The sequence below is a fragment of the Podarcis bocagei genome, assembly GCF_964188305.1.
Source record: "Podarcis bocagei genome assembly, chromosome: 6".
Taxonomy (NCBI): domain Eukaryota; kingdom Metazoa; phylum Chordata; class Lepidosauria; order Squamata; family Lacertidae; genus Podarcis; species Podarcis bocagei.
This window is the reverse complement of record NC_138130.1, coordinates 71,101,971-71,122,679: the sequence shown is the minus strand read 5'-3', so window position 1 is coordinate 71,122,679 and position 20,709 is coordinate 71,101,971. Positions and strand designations below refer to the sequence as shown.

At 40.9% G+C, this 20,709-nt stretch overlaps 1 protein-coding gene across 6 annotated transcripts in view; it reads left to right on the top strand.

The window, feature by feature from the left end:
• The first annotated feature begins 572 nt into the window (after positions 1-572).
• BBX (BBX high mobility group box domain containing) overlaps positions 573-20,709 on the top strand; it is a 121,162-nt gene continuing 101,025 nt past the window's right edge. For 2 of the 6 annotated variants that reach the window (XM_081198967.1, XM_081198965.1), the window contains exons 1-3: positions 573-741; positions 2,382-2,495; positions 4,429-4,501. Coding sequence is in view for 1 of the 6 variants with exons in the window: in XM_081198964.1 (XP_081055090.1) it covers positions 2,487-2,495 (9 nt within the window). In the remaining 5 variants the exon portion in view is untranslated. Of the gene's footprint in view, positions 742-2,381; positions 2,496-3,324; positions 3,417-4,428; positions 4,502-20,709 lie in introns of those variants that run through there. The other 4 variants (XM_081198969.1, XM_081198966.1, XM_081198964.1 and 1 more) reach the window with 3 other exon arrangements.

Genomic DNA, 20,709 nt, shown 5'->3' with positions numbered 1-20,709 from the left:
CCAGCCACTGAAATCCTGCCCCGTGGCAACTGTCTGCCAGCTCCCCTTGGCAAATCGTCACACAAAGCCCTGCTTTTCCGCGGGGCTCTACACACCGGGCGAGCAAGCGCCCCACTTCGGCGCCCAGCGGAGTTGGGAGTTTATGACCACAGGAAACCTCCCATGTCAGTTAATGGACACCAGTTTCGGGCATGTTTTTTCTTCTTTTTTATGCACCGGCGCGGCTGCTTCCCCCTCCCCTCGCTACTTTGCTCTTCCCTTCTACCTGCCCTCCCTCCACCTGACCAAGAAAGGAAAAAGCTGCCTACAGGTCCCGAAACGCCGGGTTTTTTGTTTTTGTTTTTAACAAATACGCGATAATATTTTTTCTGCGGGCGTGTGAGTTTGTGCACGCGCTCGCCAGTGTGTGCATGTGAGGGAGAGAGGGGGAGTGTGTGTGTGGTTGCGTGCGTTTCTCTTCGGGTGTAACAGGCGAGCTGTATGGCTGGCCAACCTGCCCCTCAGCCCCGCGAGCCAATGGCAGGCTGCCTTATATAAAAAACGAATGTTTTCGGTCTTCTCCCCGGCTTTGCAATGTACTGTATATGTGGGGGAAACAGTGTACAGTGTGGGCTCTGCTTGAGAGCTGCTCCTCTCGCTCTCTCTCTCCTCACTTTCACATAAAGAAACACTGACTGGCCACGGCCGCCAACACTCAACAGACACTCATTCACGCACACACACACGGGCACACAGTCGGAGGTAAGTGCAGCCAGCAGCCTCCCCTCCCTCTCTCCACCCCGAGCCAGGAGGAAAGGGCTCCCCTTTCCCAACACTTCCCTTTCTATTATTACTCACTTAAAAGCATGGGGGCAGCAGCCCCCAAGGACTCCTCCTCAACCGGCAGCAGGGAGGACTCCCTGAGAAGGCAGGCGCAGACCTCTCGGCGTCCCCGCTGCCCACCATCCCCATTCACTTTTCCTGCCTCAAACTTTGGATGGGGAGGGTCGAGGCGAGAGAGAGAAGGTCAGGGGTGGGCTTCTTCGCAGCCCTTGCGCGAGGGGAAGCCGCAGCTCTAGAGCTCTCTAGATTATATAGGGCAGGAGTGGTGGTTGTGGGGCGCTGGGAGAAGGGGGGGGGGGAGAGAGAGAGAGAGGATATGAAGAGAGGCGGAGGAAAGAGGTGAGTTGCAATGCTATGCAATGCATTTAGCAGGAAAGGGAGAGCGAGCGAGGGAAAAGAGCAGCACCAACCCAAGGGTAGGCCAGCCAGTGCCAGGCTGCGTTGGAAACCTCACCACCGCACGGAGGCAAGAGCAGCAGCAGCAGCAACGGTGGGCCGGGAAATATAATAACCGGGACTCCCACAGGAGGGATTCGAAACAACCCAGCCCCCACCCCCACGCATCCCTTCCCCCGCGTGTTTGTGTCTCTTTGACAGGGGCAGCGAGAAACGAAAGTTCATTGTAAGAGGGGGAGGGGGCGACGATGTCGTCGGTGCGTTGATTTATTTGTGTTGCGCGGCGGCGGCTCGTGTTTTGTGTCACTGTGGGCGAGGGCAGGGTAAGGGGGGTGCGGTGGGAAGCACACCCACCCCCCGCAGCCCCTCCGACAAACGGGGCTCAGTTGCTCGGGCTTCGAGAGTTGGGAATCGTTCGTTTTCCGGTAGCGAGAGAGAGAGAGAGAGGATCATGTCTTGCAAGGCACTTTCCCTCCCTCCTTCCCTCCTCCTGCTTCCTTCCACACAAACAACAACATCAAAATGTGCAATTATTAGAGGGGAGTTTTGTTAGTGTGGTTTTTTTTAAAGGGGGGGTGGATGGGAGAGATTTTACATATATATATATATATAAATATATAAAAAAGTGATACTGCAAGCCGGGAGCAAGGAAGAATAAAAGAGATGGGGGGGAGGGACGGACGGAGGAGGAGAGAGGCTGTGTCAGGATTTTGCATGAATGTGGGATTATGTTGTGTCAATAAGTTTAAGGTGGAGAGAGAGCGAGGCTGCGAGGGGAAGCGGGGGGAGAGGAAGGCCTTGGCAGTTTAAAGTCCTGTTTCTGAAGGTAAGTTGTGACACCGGGTGGTCGCGATGACAGAAAACTTGCAGGTCGTTTGCACAGGGAGGGGGACGCGTGTCTTCCGGGGGGGTTACGGAGCCACCAGCCGGCAGATGGGTGTCGAACTGTTATTTGCTGTGCTGCGAGATCGGGTCGCTGGTAAATTACAGAAATCAGACGCTCCTTCTTCCTTCACCAGCCCTCCCCTCGCTCGCTCTCCTTCCTCTCTGGTGTTTTATTTGCGAATGTATGAAAACTTGCATGGCTGGATCCGGCATAGGAGGTTTTTGAGAAACGGGGGGAAAAACCAAACCAAAACGCATTTTTTTTATTTTTTTGCCAGGGAGGTGGGGTGAGCAAAACAGAAACGTCTCGGTAATCCTGGGATCTGAAAAGCAGGAGGAGGTTTGCGTTCGGAATATCTCTGTGAACAATCCGCTGCCGCTGAATGAGGAAGGTAAAATGAAACGATGCAAAAAGAAGCTGAGACAACATGTACGACAGAGAGCGCGGGGGGGGGGGGAGAGCGAGCGGAGAGCCATAGGCAAGCTATTCTCTCTCTTCAACCCCCCCCCAATCCAGCGCTTTCCTTTTCTGTCGTGGTGGTGGGGAGGGGGGCGGAAAGAAAGCGCCCTGGCGGGTTGTGGGGGGATCTGGGAGAGAGTTAAAGCAAATACCCGGTTCGCGGCCACTCTTGTTGCGAGCTGCGTTTGGTCTTCTGGGGTTATTTCCGTTTCTCCTCTCCCCCCCCCTTCCCGCCGCCGCCGTCCCCGGCACCCCGAAAAGTGCGAGGGGGGGAAATTAGCGACTTCTCGCGGGTGGATCTTGTCGGAAAGTTTGTCAAGAGAGAGAGGCGAGCGTGGTGGTGGTGGGGGGGGGGGAGCAGGCTGCCGCGGAGGATGGTCACTTGGCCTGGGGCTCTGAAACCATTGCCTGTCCTGCTCATGACACGTTCAGATCCCCGGCTCCGTGCACGGGTGAGGCCGAGGGGGGCAGCTTGCCACCCACCCAGACACCCACTCTGGTCCCCCCCTTCTTCTTTGCCCCTAACACGCTGGAGATGGAGCAACCACAAGGATTCTGGGCTTCCATGTGGCTCCAGCAGCAGCAGCAGCAGCACCTCCTCCTCTTTCCCGGTGGCAGCAGCCGCGGGATCATAGCTCGGGCCCGCGGGGAGGAGGAGGGGAGCAGTGGCGGCAGCAGCAGCAGCAGCAGCAGCAGCAGGGAGGTGTTTGCTGCCAGTCTGATTCACCGAATCTCGCTGGGGAGGCAAAGGGTGTGGAGGAGGAGGAGTGGGGGGGAGATCCGGCAGCAGCCCCCCACTTCCCCCGGCGCCCGCTTCTCCGGCTGCCTTCTCTGCTCCAGGCTCTCCTACAAGGTGTTGTGCAGACTTTTCCCCTCGGGGAGGTTTGAGATTTTCTTTCTTTCTTTCTTACGTTCTATTATTGCTCCTCGCTCCTTCCAGCAACACTCTCCCCCCCCACCACCCCGCAAGATGGACTCTCTCTCTCCCTCCCTGTGTCTTGTCAGCCTTTAAGATCGACATTTTGTAACTAAGATGCAAACTTGATGCTGACCAGAAAGAAGAAGGGAAAGCTCTGGGCTTGCTTTATCTTCCTCGCGACACTCCATGTTTAACAACCTTCGCTTTCACCCCCAGACCCCAGTGGCCCTGCCTACACTTTGCATGGTGGGGTAGGTGGCTGGCCGGGTGGGGGTGGCTTGCAGGCGAATGCTCTCTTTCCCCGTGTGCTGGAGGAAGTCAGGTCTATATAATATTTCTCTCTCTCTCTTTGGATTGCGATGGCGAAAGGAGGTGGGAGGGGGATATTATCAAGAGGGATCGGGAAATGGGGACTACCTGAAACTATGTTGCAACGTCTCGTGTAGACCTGCAGTCTGGGTCTCAGATTTTGTTTTGGAGAACGATGATGATGTTGCTTAAATTCATCCACGAAACTGACTAACCGATTACATGTGCACATCGAGGGGCTTCCTTCCTGTTTGATTCCCATTTGCAATTTGAGTTCAACTTTCTCTGTATTTGCCATCTTGGGTGTGCTGTTTAGTGGGGGGTGGGAGAAACCTACCCTAGTGATGAATCCCCCATACAATTTCTTCCACTTGTTCACTCCCAGTGCACTTTATAAACACTCTGCTGGTTTTGTTTGCAGTTTAAACTTGACAGTTTTGTGTGTTTGTGTGTTTTCCTTCTAGAGACACAAAATTGCTTCATATTTTAATAAGAACTTACTGTTGGGTGGGTACAAAGGGGGACAAAAGTAAGTTGCAATTTTGGGATCCCTCTAGCCTTGCTGCAGTTTTGGGCCAGCTGCAATATTGAAAAATCATGATGTGCTGATGATATGCCTCTATTTGATACTTTATAGGTCACTATCACATGACAAAGGCTTGGAGACAGCTTCATTTTCCTCTGCCTGTAATTTCCATTTGCCTTCCTCGGTAAGTATGTAAACTGTACACACACAGAAAAAGATTGATGTTGGTGAGATACTGGCTACCTGTCTCTTACATTCAGATGTAAGATGCTTGTTCAGATTTTAGATTTCTTAGAGAACATGTTTTCTTTAGACACAATCAGGAAATGTGAAAGCATGCAGTACATACTTAGCATGTAAAAATGCCCACGTTGGGCTCCCAATATTCGTTTCACTAAGCTGAATAGTTTTAATGGGGAGGGGAACCTAAAAAAAATTGCAAGTAATATTTTATAACAGAAGATGTAGTTTTTTTGAGAGATGCAACAGGGTTTATAAACACTGTCCAAACCTAAGAGTTAAATCTAAACTCAATATTCTGGAAGCATCTTCAAGGAGTTGGGAACGACATCCATATGACTTTAACATTTAAGACATTCTCAGCACAAATTTATACCTGTCTACTCCATTAAAATTTAGGGAGGATTAATCCCAGGAAAGTATTAATCCCAGGTATAGGATAGCAGCCTCAGTGTTGTATCACTTTTCTTTGGAAATTCCTCTTTCCTTCTATTTATTTTTCTGCAGTCATTAATTTAGGTCAATTAAATAGCTATTAAATTGTCACTATTTGCACAATAATTTTTTACAGCTGTAGATGTTTTAGGGGAATTTTGAACTATGTAGATCTATTGTGTTCAAAAAAGATTATAGCCAGCAAAATATAACTTTAGAATAATGAGTGACTGTCCAAAGGCTATTCTGTTTGAGCCTAATGATTATACTATGCTGTATTTATGCACTAATAGTGCAAAACAAAGCAGAACTATCCTATGACTTACAACAGAAACATGTAATTAATGGTGGTGGTGGGGAGTGTAGTGGTTTATGTTTTATATTCAGTGTTCATAAGAATTGGTGATTAGTAGCTGTATTCCAGAAATACGTATTCAGAGGTAGAAACAGTGGGGTCTATTTCAAGTTTACAGGCTCAAGAATTACTCCAGATAACCTTGATCATTGAGAATCCCTAACGAGAGCATGGAATGGGCGACCGCCTCACACTGGAACTACTGCAGCCTCTCTGTGTTGACATTCCAATCATAGAGTACGAGATTGCATGCCTTGTTAGAAGTTAGGAGAAAGGAAAGCTGTACTCCCACTTCCATTGCCCAAGGCTTCACATTTCCTAGCAAAGATAGTTTTCTTCAAACCTCAGTTATTAACTCACTGAATTCACAGGAATGTAAGTTGTATCTTGCGTCCTAAAATGCTGACTTAAAAAAAAATGTTACTCTTCTTGGAAAACTACTTCGTATGTTATAGTTCAGTTGGGTCAAAAGTAGGAAAAGTTCATAGAAACTTGGGGTAGTCCTTTTCAGTGTAAACCCATCTAAAGTTAGGTTAGGCACGTCCATTTACTGCAGTAGATTTACTCTGAGTAGGACTATCGTTGACTACTACCCTTGCTTATTAAAACCTATGGGGACTGAAGTGTTTATGTGAAGGAGCAAGGGTTTAATCTGTACACCTCACCACTAATGGTAATAATACCATATACAGTCGTACCTTGGAAGTCAATCGGAAGCTGCAGGAGCCCCGTTGGACGTTCGACTTCCAAAAATAGTTCGCAAACTGGAACAATCACTTCCGGGTTTGCGACGTTCGGGAGCCAAAATGTTCAAGAACTAAGCTGTTTGAAAACCAAGGTATGACTGTACTCTGGTGTAGCTTAGTGGCAAAGGGACTAAGTTACGCATCAGGGATCTTTCCTCTCACTACTCCTAGGGTAGCTATTGTCTTCCTTTGGAAATAGGGAGATGACCTGCCTTACAGGGTTGGTTGTAAGGGTTGCAGCAAGATAATGTATATGAAATACTTTGAACACAAAGTGCTATGTACATGCTAACTGTTGTTATTACCAACAGTAGATTAGATTTAATCAATATATACCACTCAAACTGGATGTTTAAATAATCCTGCAGTATATAATTAGATTCTTTGCTTGAAGTTTGTGGGGTTTTATAATGGGGAAGGCTGTTTTTGTGTGTGTGTGTCTGCGTTTTCCCTCTTTTCCTCACTGTTATGTTAGTGAAGTTTTCAGAGAGGACTGGCTTAGCACTGAAAATGATTATATGTGTGCTGTCTAACTCTTGATTGCCATGCTAAAGGGATACGTATACTTCTGATTATTATGTATTCTAAATTATGTGTGGCTGTCATAAAACTTTATAAAGAGACAGTTTAAAGTTTCTTTCTGTTGTTGGAGAGCGGCTCTGAGTAATGTTAAAAGTGTCACTGGAACCTAGAAATGATGATTAAAGCTACAACATGTTAAAAAGTCCATATAAAAAGAAAAGAATAATTGAATATCCTTGAAAGAAAGCACTGAAGTAATTTACTTGGAAACGTAATAGAAGTGTCTAAAAACTGAATTTTCTTCAACTTTGTATATACTCTGTTGAGCTTTTTTGTGTTTGAATATAGTTTCTTTCTAAATATATTGGTCTAATACATTCGGTTTTAAGTACACTTTAATAGCAAAATCTACAGATAAATCCCAAGTGTTGGCTCTGATCCTGACAACTTTTACATGCTGTTCCAGTTGGATAAATGGACATGAATCTGTGTAGGCTTGAAGCCACTGGGTTCAATCCAAAGAGCGTTAGGCATGCTTAAGCTCCACTGAAATCAAAGGGACATGAGAACATAGTTAAGAAATGTGCAGGTTGATTTTATATATGTTTATTTGGTTGATTTTACCAGTTAAGTATTCATAAAAAGGTAAAGGTACCGCTGCCCGTACGGGCCAGTTGTATCTGACTCTAGGGTTGTGCGCTCATCTCACTTAAGAGGCCGGGAGCCAGCGCTGTCCTCAGACACTTCCGGGTCACGTGGCCAGCATGACAAAGCTGCTCTGGCGAGCCAGCACCAGTGCAGTACACGGAAACGACGTTTACCTTCCCGCTATAAAGCGTAGACTGCATTATTTCATTGGGGAAAGTGTCCCTGATCTTTTGCCCATCGGATATCAGGGTGGTGGAATACATGTCACTCAAGTATTAAAATCCATTACGGTTCAAGTCTATTAGCATATCTGCTAAAAATCTTTAAGAGATTGGGCTTTGTACACAAAGCCATTCTGCCCCCTCAGTAATGAATTCCTTTGACAGTCTTAACAGGAGAGCTCTTTCACACCTGTTTAAGAGTCAGGGTTACACTCAGTAGTCAGACTTAACAAAACTGGATAAACTAGCAGGTTAATGAGTTCATTTCAACAAATCATAAAGCAAGGAGTCAAACATAAGATAATGTAAAACAGTTTGTGAAGCTTTATACTTTTAAAAAGAAGGTTGGGCTTTCCTTGTCCTCTTGTGGGCCAGCATTTTGGCAAATACACATTTGTTATGTGAAGTGCCAGGAATTCAAACCCGGGACTCTATATGCTACTACCATGGCAGCTTGTCAGAGGAGGGGTCTGCTAGCTTGTGCTTTGGTACCACTAGTGCTTGTAGGCCAGAAGAAGCTGAAGCAGCCTTTGGGCAACACAAGAGTCCAATGGAGTTACATCTCAGACTCTGGCTCTTTATTCTGAGCAACTTGTTGCTTGAGTCAACACCACTCTTCTCTCATACTGAGCCCAGGAGCCTGTTGCTTTGTGTTCTCACTGGCCCGTGCAGAGCTTGCTTTGCCTCTAAACTCCTAAATCTGATAATAATCCGGTGTCTGTTGCGCATATGAAAGAGCTGCAGGGATCACAGGCAGTCAATGGAATAAATGGAATCAGTAGAAAATAACGTATAGTTTTTTGTTTTACTGGATATGGACAGAGGAGAGCAATAACCTTACTGTTTTCCAGCTGCTTCACATATTTAAAAGGCAGCATGTTCTGCAAGACTGAAAGTGGATAGGGAGGATTGCAGGGGCCTTTATACCAGCACAGTACTATATAAAAAACGTGTTCCACTGGTGAAGCCATGTATGTATACTAGTGCAATATTGTCCTTTTGAGCTTTGCTAGGCAGTGCATAACTATGATACGGATGGAGAAGATAAGATGGTACAAATGAAACATTGAAGTTAATGGCACCAAGTGAAATTATATCTCTGTGGACAGGACCAGGATCCTTCCTTGTTCTGGTGGAATGCTGCAAACATAACACATCAGCATGAGTAGAGATATTTAAACCCCAAAAACTACACACAGGAAGAATGTACATAAGGGGCAGTGCTATAGAACACACCAGTAGCATAACAGACTAACGTAAATAGATATTTCCCAATGACGCCAGTTTTCCCAGGGACAGAGGAAGTACGGTGAACAAAATAGTAGAATTCAAACTATCTTTCCCTTATTGTTGCAGTAAACTTTGGTAATAAGCTGTATGTTGTATTGGTAATATCTCCTAGATTTGAGATAACTTATTTTAGTTATTTTAGATTTTAGTTAACTTATTCATTTTATTCACTCTGGTATTGTTCCAGCACTTAGCAAACTGGTATTTAATTCAACTAGTGTATAAACTCAAATATGGTATGTTTCTTCAACAAAATTTGGAATATTGCTGATTGTTTTAAAGTAACATGTAATGTTCATGCTTTAGGCATCATTGGGTAAAATGTCCTGAGGCTTGGCATGTATTATTACTCTTGCATACCCAGAGTTCTTCAAACTATTTTGCAGTTCTGCCATTTTGCTTTCCTGCATTCCATTCGATCCCATCTGTTCTTCAGAGAGCTATAATTTATCATTTTGGAACTTTATGAACTCCTCAATTAGATTGAGCATTATTAATAGCTTTTTATAATATATGTATATTATGATACTTATTTGTATAATGCAGTGGTCTCTGATAACTGTCATCCAGACACTTTTGAGCTTCTTGCTTATAGATGAGTGTTGTATAGCTGACTGCACTTATCCTTTGTACTTTGTCATCATTCTACCCTTTGAACGCCTGTAAGCAGGCATCCTGAAAGAGAACAGTAGCCCCACTGCTAGAAAAACTGTGTTTCCTGTTTCTGGGCTCCATAGGCACATATTCAGCCTGTCCACTATTACTCCCAGATACAATAGCCATGCAAAGCCTCAGAAGATTCTCCATTTCTGGATTACTGCAATGCATTATATGTGGGGCTGCTTCTGAAGTCGGTTCAGAAAATTCAGCTGGTGCAGAATTCAGCAGCCAGGTTGCTCACAGGGGCAAGTCAGTTTGAGCATATATTCCATTCCTGCCCCCTGACTACATGGGCTGTTAATTAGTTTCTGGGCCCAATTCATAGTGCTTGTGTTGACATATAAAGCCTTACACGTCTCAGCCTTACACGTACCTTAAGAACTGGCTCTTTCCATAGGAACTGTGGGTGGCGGCTGTTGTTGTTGTTACTACTATTAATATTATTATTATTCTGTTGATTATTATTGTGCTCCATAAAATGTGTTCTTTTCATAAAGGGAGGTATAAATCAACAACAACTTTAATCAAACAGGTTGCTTACCTTAAACCTGTCAATATTGTGACATTTTAAAAGGAAGTGCAGTAGTTTCATGGTCCTGCACCTCCAAATCTGTACTTCACATTTGTGCTTTACTGAATGTGTAGGCAAACATCAGGCAAGCATATTTTTATGACACTTATGGCTCTTCACGAGTGGAAACCAGAGCAAATGAGGCTTGTCTCACTGAAATCAGTGATATTTAGTACAGTTAAGTAAATAAAGTTGGTTTCCTATGTACATTTCCTTTGAAGGAAATCTTATAGAACTCTATGAGATTCTGGTATATCTTACTTTTCTAGATTATGTCCCATGGGCATAAATGCATAAATAATATCTGCAGATATTGGTGTAGGTGTGTATAACACTCATATCAATAAATGGACCCTCAGGCATCTTTGATGCATAACTATTTAAGCAAATTATAGTTTAAGCTGTAACAGAGAAGAGAATGGTGAGATTTTAGGTCATGTAAGACTTGTGTCCAAACCCTCTTCCTGCTGTCAGTATGGTAGTTCTGAAAGCTTCAAAGGTGAACTTTGCTAATAACTGACTTAATTTGTCATCGTCCTGCTGTAGGCCTTTTGTGCTCAATTTATTGAGCAACTTCATTGTAAGTCAGTAGAAGCTCCTGAGTGTAACAAAAAATGAAGATTCCATATCTAGGTTATTACAGGGGTTTGCAAGTACAGAGCAGTTACTTGAGAAGCTTCGTTCTGTTTCAGAATGACCCCTAGGGTTAGAAAGTAAATGCCCTGAGATGAATCAAAGGACAATTGCTTTTAGACATCATGGAGTTGACCCGGAGGAAATCCATATTTAGACTAATTTAGGATAATTTTCCAGATGTCTGAAAGCAGCTTTAAAAAATACATTTGAAAACAGGCTTTTATCTCCTTGTATTACGTATTGTATTGCCAAAGTAAAATAGAGAATTGTGCTCTTCTGCTGTATAGTTCATTGGGCCTTGTAACTGAACATTTGATACCTACAATGCAAAGTGTTTCATCAGAGATTTGTATAAATCATTTTGTAATGATTTATATATGTGCAAACCATATAAGAATTATTTATATTTATTTTCTTGTGTTTGTTATTTGTGCACATATAGTGGCTGAGGTGAAACAAATTTATGTGTAATTTTAACTTTTGCTCATTTCCCGTCTGATTTTTATTATATAAACATATAGAATACAGCATCTTTGTATATAATTCTCTACCCTTTATAATCAACTAACAAAAATAAACTCATAATTCCTGTTTTACATATCATTCAATACATAGGAAAAAAAATGCTATATTATTGCAGTTTATTTCCTAAACCTATATTAGTGATATCCAGTTCCCTTTTAATGTACAGAACTTTTGATATTCATTTGGTCATTTTCCGTTTGCTTACTTTATTGGGTTGTATCATTGCTGTCAATTTTGTGATCTAATTGCTCCCAGATTTTCATCACTAGTAAGGAACTATTGCTACTTAAATGTGTGACTTGGCTTGATTTAAACAATTCATTGTATATTTGAGAATCTTTCTAGTTAATTTATTTAGCCCTGTAGATATATTTTCTTGTATGAAATGGGCTTGACCCAGACACAGTCATTTGGAGTAGACCCATTGAAATCAAGAGAATTGTGTTCAACATATGGTATTCAACTAAGTTTTACTAGTGAAATTACGTCCTGTAATCTCTGTCAGTCTACTTTGAGTAAAACTTACTTGAATACCACCCAGTAGGCCTATTTCAACTACTGTTATGTCTGGATTCAAATCTATGGTGTATTTTTCTTTAATGACTGTTGCATACAATTGGTATCCCTCTATTGACTGACAGAAGGCTCTTAGAACCAATACAGATATCTGTCAACAGGACAGGGATTTGAGGTGACCTTCAGCAATCCCTTCCTTTTTTTTTTTTATAAGATTTTTATTGGTTTTACGAAATTTTAAAAAACAAACAAACACTTAAAAAAAACAAACATACACGTATAATTTCATAACATATTTTCATAAACCTCTTTTCTGGGACTTCCCCATACCCCCCCTTTCTGCATCCCAATGTCCATAGTTTTACAGCAACTCCCAATTGTTACTTTCCAACCTCAGTCATCTTAGTCATCTCTGTATTCTAACCTTATATCACTGTCTCCCTTTGTTCCTAAGAACCAAAACACTCTAACATTCATTAAGTTTATAATAGTCCTTAAGGTAACTTTTGAATTTTCTCCATTCTTCTTCCGCCGTCTCTTTTCCTTGGTCACGGATTCTGCCTGTCATCTCGGCCAATGTCATATAGTCCATCACTTTCATCTGCCATTCTTCCAGAGTGGGTAGATCTTGTGTCTTCCAATTCAGCAATCCCTTCCACCTCTCCCCAGCCCTCCAAAATCTGTTCTAGATGGTTGGGGTACCCTTTGCAACACAGTAGGAGGTATTGTGGGATGGTACAGAGAGAAATATTGCCTTGTTTCTTATTTTGCCAATGGAAAATCCAGCTGGATCAGAGTCCATCAGTGGATGGACTCCAACTGGATTCATTCCTACAGTAAGCTATTAACAGATAGAAACACTGAAGTGTTATTTTCTTTTACAGATTAAAAAAACCCCAGTGCAAAACAACATTACAGGTCTTCTAGGGAGTTTACAGTGACCTCTATAATGGCTTTTATACTTTAGTTCTAAATATTTGCACAAGTGAATACACTTACAGTGTCCCATCTATAGTTTCTGATATTTTACTGGTGTAGTGGGCATACTGCATCTGATGTATTTGTATGACCTGAAAACTCATGAAGCAGAAACCTTGGGAAAAACTAAGATAAGCAGGTCCTGGCTCTAGTCTGTGTCTGTATGAGAGATAATCTTATATAACTTCCAGGGGTATATACGTAAGGGTATATACACAATAGTATGCCAAATTAATTGCCTAGTTCTTGGATCAGAGTTGATTTGTTTTCATAAAACTCAAAGGAAATAGGCAGGTTTAATTATAACCACTCTACTTTAGAGGTAGCTAACTAATGGGCCCCAAATATTTGCCACAAAGCAACTTTATCTCCCTGCCCCCTGCATGCATCGACATCAGTCTCAAGCAAATTTTAATCAAGGTGCAGTAAAAATTTGCATTCACAGTTAACTTGAAAGGAGAAAGGACTGTTCAGCCCTGGACAGGTTGACTGAGAAATAGAATGACCCCAGCGAATGCTCTTCAAGTTTAACTGGTTTGCGGGTCCTAATTGTGCACCTAAATGTGAGCATTCTTTTTATAAAGCTTTATTGCCTGGTCACCTGCGGTAACTATTACTGTCCACGGGTTACCAAGCAAGTGGCTCTTTCAGGCCTGTACATGTAGCTATTTCAGCATTTAACATTCTTCCCAATCTTTATTCATTGTCACAGTGATCATGTGATGTGAGTTCTTAGGACCAAACTATGTGCTAGTTTGCAAACTAATGCAGACTTGCAGTTATTATGTGTTTTTTTAAAAAACAATAAAACTGAAAGAGGGATAGCAAGTAGATAAAAATGATTTAAAAACAAGGATCCATAAACTTTTAAAACATTTTATTAAAAAGAGATAAAGTGATACAGGAAAAAAAGGAGGAAAAGTGAGTAGCATTCCATCAACCTGGCAGGACAGTGCTCGCCAGAAAAAGTCGACTGCAGATTGTGACAGGTCAAACAGAATTTCATAATTTAGGTGCAACTTCATGCACTTTTGCATTCCACCCAGTCAGGCCTTAGCTAGCACTAGGGGTCAGGGTGGAGCCTGTCCAACAGTTCATAATGAGTGGGCAGGATTCTGTGGGTGAAGGTGGTCGTTGAAGTATATTGGTTGCAAGCCATTTAGGGTTTTAAAGGCTGCTTAGAAATTTAAATTTTGCTTGGAAATAGAATGGAAACCAGTGCAGCTTTTGTAAAGTGGCACTTTTTTGCTCTCAATGGCAAAAGGCTATCTGTTGCATTCTTGACTAATTATTGGTTTTGGAAACTTTTTTGAGGCAGTTACAGTAGTCTAATTACAGAAATCAACAAATCTCTGGGGGGGGGGAATATAATACAGTCGTATCTTGGTTTTCGAACAGCTTAGTTCACGAGCAACTTGGAACTCGAATGTTGCAAACCCAGAAGTAGGTGTTCCGGTTTGCGAACTTTGCCTCAGAAGTCGAATGTCCAGTGCGGCTTCCGATTAGCTGCAGGACACTACTACAGCCAATTGGAAGCCGTGCCTTGGTTTCCGAACGTTTCGGAAGTCAAATGGATGACCAGAACTTATTCTGTTCGAAAACCAAGGTGCGACTGTAGTTATTTTGTGACATTTTGTCTATGCTGGTGATGCAGACATAAACATTGCTTTAGGGCAGCCTACAACTCCCATCATCCCTGACCATTGTCTAAGCTGACTAGCTGACTAGGGAGTGGCAGTACAACAGTATCTGGGAACTCTATATTGAAGAACTGTATTATGGTAAAGAGCATCAAGCTCTTTCCCCACAAGGTTCTGCTCAGTGGCAATTGCAGCTGATCCTGCTCACACTGATAAATATTCCCTTATGGTACATATAGTTTCAAGTATTTAGTAGTATCTCACTGTAAATTCCTGCTCTGCAAATTTTGCATTGAAGTATAGACTTTAAAATGCAATGTATGAAGAGGCCCTTTACCTCAGCTGCTTAAAAAAGATATACTTTTACTAAATTTTTAATCTTCAGGCTACAGCTCTGGTGCATGTTCTTAGCATAAAATTATATATCCTATATATGAAATATGAAATATGAGTTACTTTAAAAGTTAGATATAATTGTGTAAATGTGTAAAAAATAAATTGGAATAAATACCGTTAGCATAATAACCCATTCTTACGTACTCTGTTACTTCCTAGTGTGCAGTTTTCTGAGAAGCAGGTTTGCCCTGTGTATTTGTGTATGTATTTGGGTTTTTCTTGAATCAGTGTTACTGGCTGTGAGTTGTCAGGACCTGCTCTTTAATATAAATTGAGTTTCAGAACCTCTTATATTCCAAAATTCATTTTAAGACTGTAAAGAAAACAGTTTGGAGATATATTAGAACCAGCATCTTACTATTGATCTGCAGTTTTTCTTGTACATATGCCACAAAAATCTGATAGAGGTCACAGATACGTATCTAGATGCCAACATACAGAGTTCATGGGCATTGTATACTTTCTAAGTGACTCCTGAGCCATGCAGTTTTGAATGTGTTCTCTTTGTTGGATTTCATCCTCATAAGCATTTGAGGCATTCTAAGTTTTCCATTGGACAACCAATCTAGAATCACTATGCTTAAACTTTTTGTATCGTGATGTTACGTCCTCAGAATTATGAAGCGTATAAAGCATGAGATCTGAAAAACGGATAGATTTGTAGTGCATATAATTTGCCTCCCAATTCTCAGCCTTTCAGTTATGCTTACCTACAAAACCATGAGGCCTAATGACATTTTTTTTTGGGGGGGGGGAGCACACCTCAAAACAAAATCTGACATTCTTAAGATTCCAGCAAGATTCTCCTTTATGCTTGAGGGGCTGGTTTAAAGTCTGCAGACCATATGTTTCCTAGATACTGCTTTGAAAGATAGATCTGACTCTAAGGCTAGAAATACTTCAGCAAATGCAAAGTTTATAATAAAGAGAAAAGTTGGCAAAGTATCATTATCTTTCAAAATATATTGGCTTTTGCCATTTTGGTGGCCCTGTGTAATATACCAAGCCATGCTGCTGACCCAAGAAAACACAGCCTTTTAAGCTGTGCTTTCCACATCTCTCTTGGTGTGCATTCAGGGAGCTAGCTTGACTGCAGAAAAGATGATGACCAGTACTAAAATGGCATCCCAACTAGAGAGCACCTTGCTCAAACATGTTGGCTCAGTGATTGCTTTAGTTTCTTTTAGGCACTAAGTAAAAACTGAGCATTTTTACTCAAATTTTTAATGGAATAAAATTATGCAGTTTATTATGTGAGTCGTTATTATTATCTACTGTGAGTTGTTAGTTCTTTTAATTGCATCACATGTCTAAGTGCAATACACTTCTACACTACAGGCTGGATCATGCATTGGCTTCTCAGAGTGTGACACAACTGTAGATACTTGGTTGTAAAAAGCTTCCACTAGCACTTATGGAAAAGTGCTACAACTTAATTGCCTCCACTCACACCTTTCTGGATCGTACCCTTTATATTTTATTCTTGCATTATTATAATGTGTGGCACATGCACATTGAGGACAACTTGACTGAAAGATAAGGTACGAACCTTTAAGATGGATAGAATGAAATTTCCCCAATTACGTGTTGCTTCGTAAGATGTAGGTATCTGCATATATCATGGGTGGTATTAAACTAAGTTTTACTCAGAATGAAAGCATTGAAATGAATGAACATGACTTAAGTTAGGTCCATTAATTTCAGTGGGTCTACACTGACTGAATACAACTTACCTGACTACCACCCAGTACATGAACTTTTTACTCCAGCCTGCTCTTAGTCCTTGCTTCCGAATTAAGCCCACCCCCAATGTCTTGAAGCCCACCCCCAAATCTCTTACTTTTACTGGTTTGACCGTTGGCGCTGACATTTTTAGGAAAAAATCAAGGATTAGTAGAAAGATTCCCTAATGCATTTCTGAATGTTTATTGCTTTGGGAGCAAGACATTTGCATTGTAGTGTAGAGCACGATCAGCAGATCCAAGTAACTTCCTTCATTAAATGGATAATATATATAAATATAGGTGGATAGGGTAAATCAGGAGCAGAACAATGTTTTGTGGGAGAACAAACAATCTAAAACTTTTTGCACTGGCTAATTGATCTGAAAGACTTCAGAGTTTGTGGTAAACATTTCGAAGACTCTGGAGTAACATACTTAGAGAGATGGATTGTTTTGTGGATATGCAGTGAGGAGAACACACATGGTACATGGTGGATAGCTATCAATAATTTTTCAGTAACTTTTATTTTTTTATTAGCACTGGTGTATCAGAGAAGTATGCAGTTTTAGCATATATTTTTACAATTTCAGAACTGTCATTATTTACTTTCCACATGAACAGCATGGAGGTGGGGACAGTTAAAAAAAGTAAAGATTTAGACTCAGATGTTTCAAATTTACATGTTCAAAATGCCTATAAGTTGACAAATTACCTTCCCACAGACATGCATCTGAGATCTTCACTGTACACCTTTTAGTGAACTCTCAGTGTTTACCCGGGCCTTTGACACCTGAGTTGTGCATCTTCAGGACGCACGCTATTCCTCAGACTGTAATTTGTTTAACTATTTTTTATTCTGAATTTTACATTGTTGTAACCTGCCCTCTAAGCTGTTGGATATTTGTGTTTGGTTTTTGCATAACTTTGGGGTACAGTGAGTTTTTTGTTACATTTATGCTGCTTCTGATTTTGTTGATTTTGAGTTTTGTTTTGTATTCAAATTGGGCAGCGTCTAATGATGTTTGTCTGCTTGTATGGTGGGAATCAGCCTGCACAACAAGACTTCCACTTTCTCTTCTCTGCCCTCCAGCCCCCCCCCCAAATTTTCCCCAATCCAAATGACAACACCCCCCTATAAATATCTCTAAAAGGATAAGTCCTGTTTCAACAATTATTGTTGACTGCCTTCTAGGCCCTCTGTGTTAGAAATGTAGGCTAAATTATGAAACTAATAATGCTAATAAATATAATAAATGTAACAGACTTATATTATTTTGCTGCATGTGCACCTTGAAAGTGCATTTGTGCAGCAACTGCATTCAGTAGCAGGAAGTAAACATAGAACAGCCCATGATGTTGCTTGCTTTTTTCGTTGCCTGCTTAAAACATTTAGGCAAGTGTATCCACAAGTGAAGCAGTTATGTATGTTCTATCTCTTTTTAGCTACTGTTGGTTTTAATAATCTTTTGAATGTTTTAAAACACCTGTTTTTAATCAATAACTTTGTTTTGTTTTATAATTTTGTTAACCACTTGGATGTTTTCTTAAAATCAAGTGGTATGTCAGTTTTGCTAAACAAACAAATAATGTAAGCTTTCTGGAAATGTTTGAATTGGAAAATTTTCTGGCGCAGCTTACAATTATTTATTTATTTTACTTATATTTAGTAAACAAAGCTAAAAAAATTGAAACTACTAAACCCACCTAATATTTATATGCATTTGGCATCCATACATGGTTACTAAAAGAATGTATGAAATGGGAAAAAAATCCATAAAATATAAAGCACTGTAAACCCCCCCCCCCACAATCACTGAGTAGAGTTGTGATGAACCTTGTTTATTTTATGCTGGTTTTGGGATGAGTATATGGTACTCTATCCTATAAATCACTGTTTGCTGATGGAACTGATCCATGGTGGCTAGAATCTTAGGAAATAAAATGTAGCTGAACCACCCTGAGATTTTATGAATAGTAGTAGGTTGTTGTCTGTTTTCTTTTAAAGACTACAGATTGCAGCACAATCCATTACTGATTTGAGGCAGGTGTACCAATTAGTGAGCAAATTAAATGTTGATATTAGATTTCCAGGTTTCATGGGAAATGTATGTGATGAAAAAGGAATGTAATGTTTGTAAGTAGAAATCATCAAAGGTAGAAACAGGAAAAAAATATCTATATGGTGACATATTATTCATTGTCCTGTGCAAAAATTGGAAAAAGGACTGCATCTTGGAGTTGCTTCCATTTCTTCAAGATTTCTGGCAGAATTAAAAGAAAATCACTTACTAAACCATGCAGCTATTAAAAGCTCAGGTGCACTTGCCATGGGGGGACTTGGCAGTCCTTGTTCTTTTCAGGAGATGTTTCTCAAAGCATATATATCAAGCTATATCAGCTATAAGAAGCTAAGAAGAGATTTGCTAGATCAGACAATGGCTGGTCAGCTGTCCACAAGCATAAATAGAAGATTATGAAATCAAATTCTGTATTTCCATCAAATCCATGCTTTTTATTTCAGTTTTATTACTTTTCTGCCAGACAGTATTTCATATGTATTTCACATAGTACTTTACCCAGCTTGTCTTTATTACTACTGCTGGTATGTCACTGGTGATACTCAATGACAGTGGTAATAAACTCTTACAGTAATTAATGCCAAAAGTACACCAGTGAGAACTGGTTGAGGACTGTATCCCCTAGTTTGTGAATAGAAGGTAGCTCACAAACTGATTGTTCTCTTTTGATGTAGCCAAGCCAAATTTATGGATTTGAGATTAATGCCAAGTAGCAACTTGTCCATGGTCTGGCTTGATCCTGAAACCCAAACCATAGGGCACCTTTGTACTATTAAACATTATTTTTTCCGCATGTGTTTTACATACAGGATTTGGGAGTTTTTGTGAGACTCTGTTTTCAGAGAAAGTAATAAGCCACAGTTGTCCATGCATTGGTGACCTGGGTTGGATTACTGCAGTTAGATTACTGCACAAACTTTGCTCCACTCTATGTGGAACTCTGCGTGGGCTTGATCCAGAAGTTCCAGTTAGTGCAAAATGTAACAGGTAGATTCATTGTGGGGGCAAACTGTCACCAGCATATAACACCTTGTTTCTAGGATTTACACTGGCTGCCAGTTTGCTACTGGGCCAAGTCCAAGGTGTTGCTACTAACATGTAAAGTCCCTATATTGCTCAGGACCAGGTGAGGAATTAATCTGTTTAATCACTGTTTGCAAGTTTCCTAGAAGCAACTATATGTACAATCTCCCCACTTTCCCCTTTATTTTCATTTCCTTTACTATTTGCTTGATTCCATATCCTCTCCTTTTGCCATTTTATCTTCCAATTTGATGAAATTTGGAACAGCACAGTATAGTCAGAGACACTCACTACTCCCATTGGAGTTGTGTGACTCACACTTCATAAAATGCTGTCACCAATAAGACATGCAAAATAGTTTTGAGTCTGCCCATACTCTCCTGTTTTCTCTAGTGGCACCCAAAGTTTGAGAAACTATGTCTCAACAAGAATGTGTATGCCGTGATAAGATTAGTTAGGAGCCACAGGAATTCCAAACTTCAGCTAGTGTGTTAAGACTATTTCTCTTAATTATCCCACTCACATTGTTGATCTTTATTATTTACAACAGTCTTTGGCAATGAATTCCAAAGAGAATTTCTGTGTTGTATGAAATACACTAAATGAATTTAATTTCACTACGCTTTCAGGCCCTTTTGATATATCAGTTCAATGATAGCCATAACATTTATAACAATAGTAGAAAGAATTTTCCTAACCTCTAGTTATAAATAAGAGTTGTTCTGTGAAACTAAATATTTAGTTGAGAAATTGGTGAGAAATTCTGACATTAGTGATAGCCCAGAAGCTGTATCGGGAGATTCCTCCCACTCTTGATTAACTTTTTTACTTGTTACTCTCTCTCTCTCTCTCTCTCTCTCTCTGAAATATATAAAACAGAGCTACCTGGATACTTAGGTGATGTGCAGATTTTAAATTTGGGGAACTATGTTGATGCATCATTTTTACATACTTAATATCTAACTGGTTGCCATATTTATATTAATATTTATAAGATTTTTCTTTTAGCTTCGGGTAACTTGCTTGAGACTTTTTGTTGTTGATTTTGCTAAACTTACTCCTTGTTCTGCACACTTGTATTATGTGATACACCATAGTTGTGCTTATGGCATGCATGCTAATAGATATCAACCTCACTGTGAGGTATCAGTTAGGCTTACTGCCGCTACAATTTTAGGCGCTAATTAC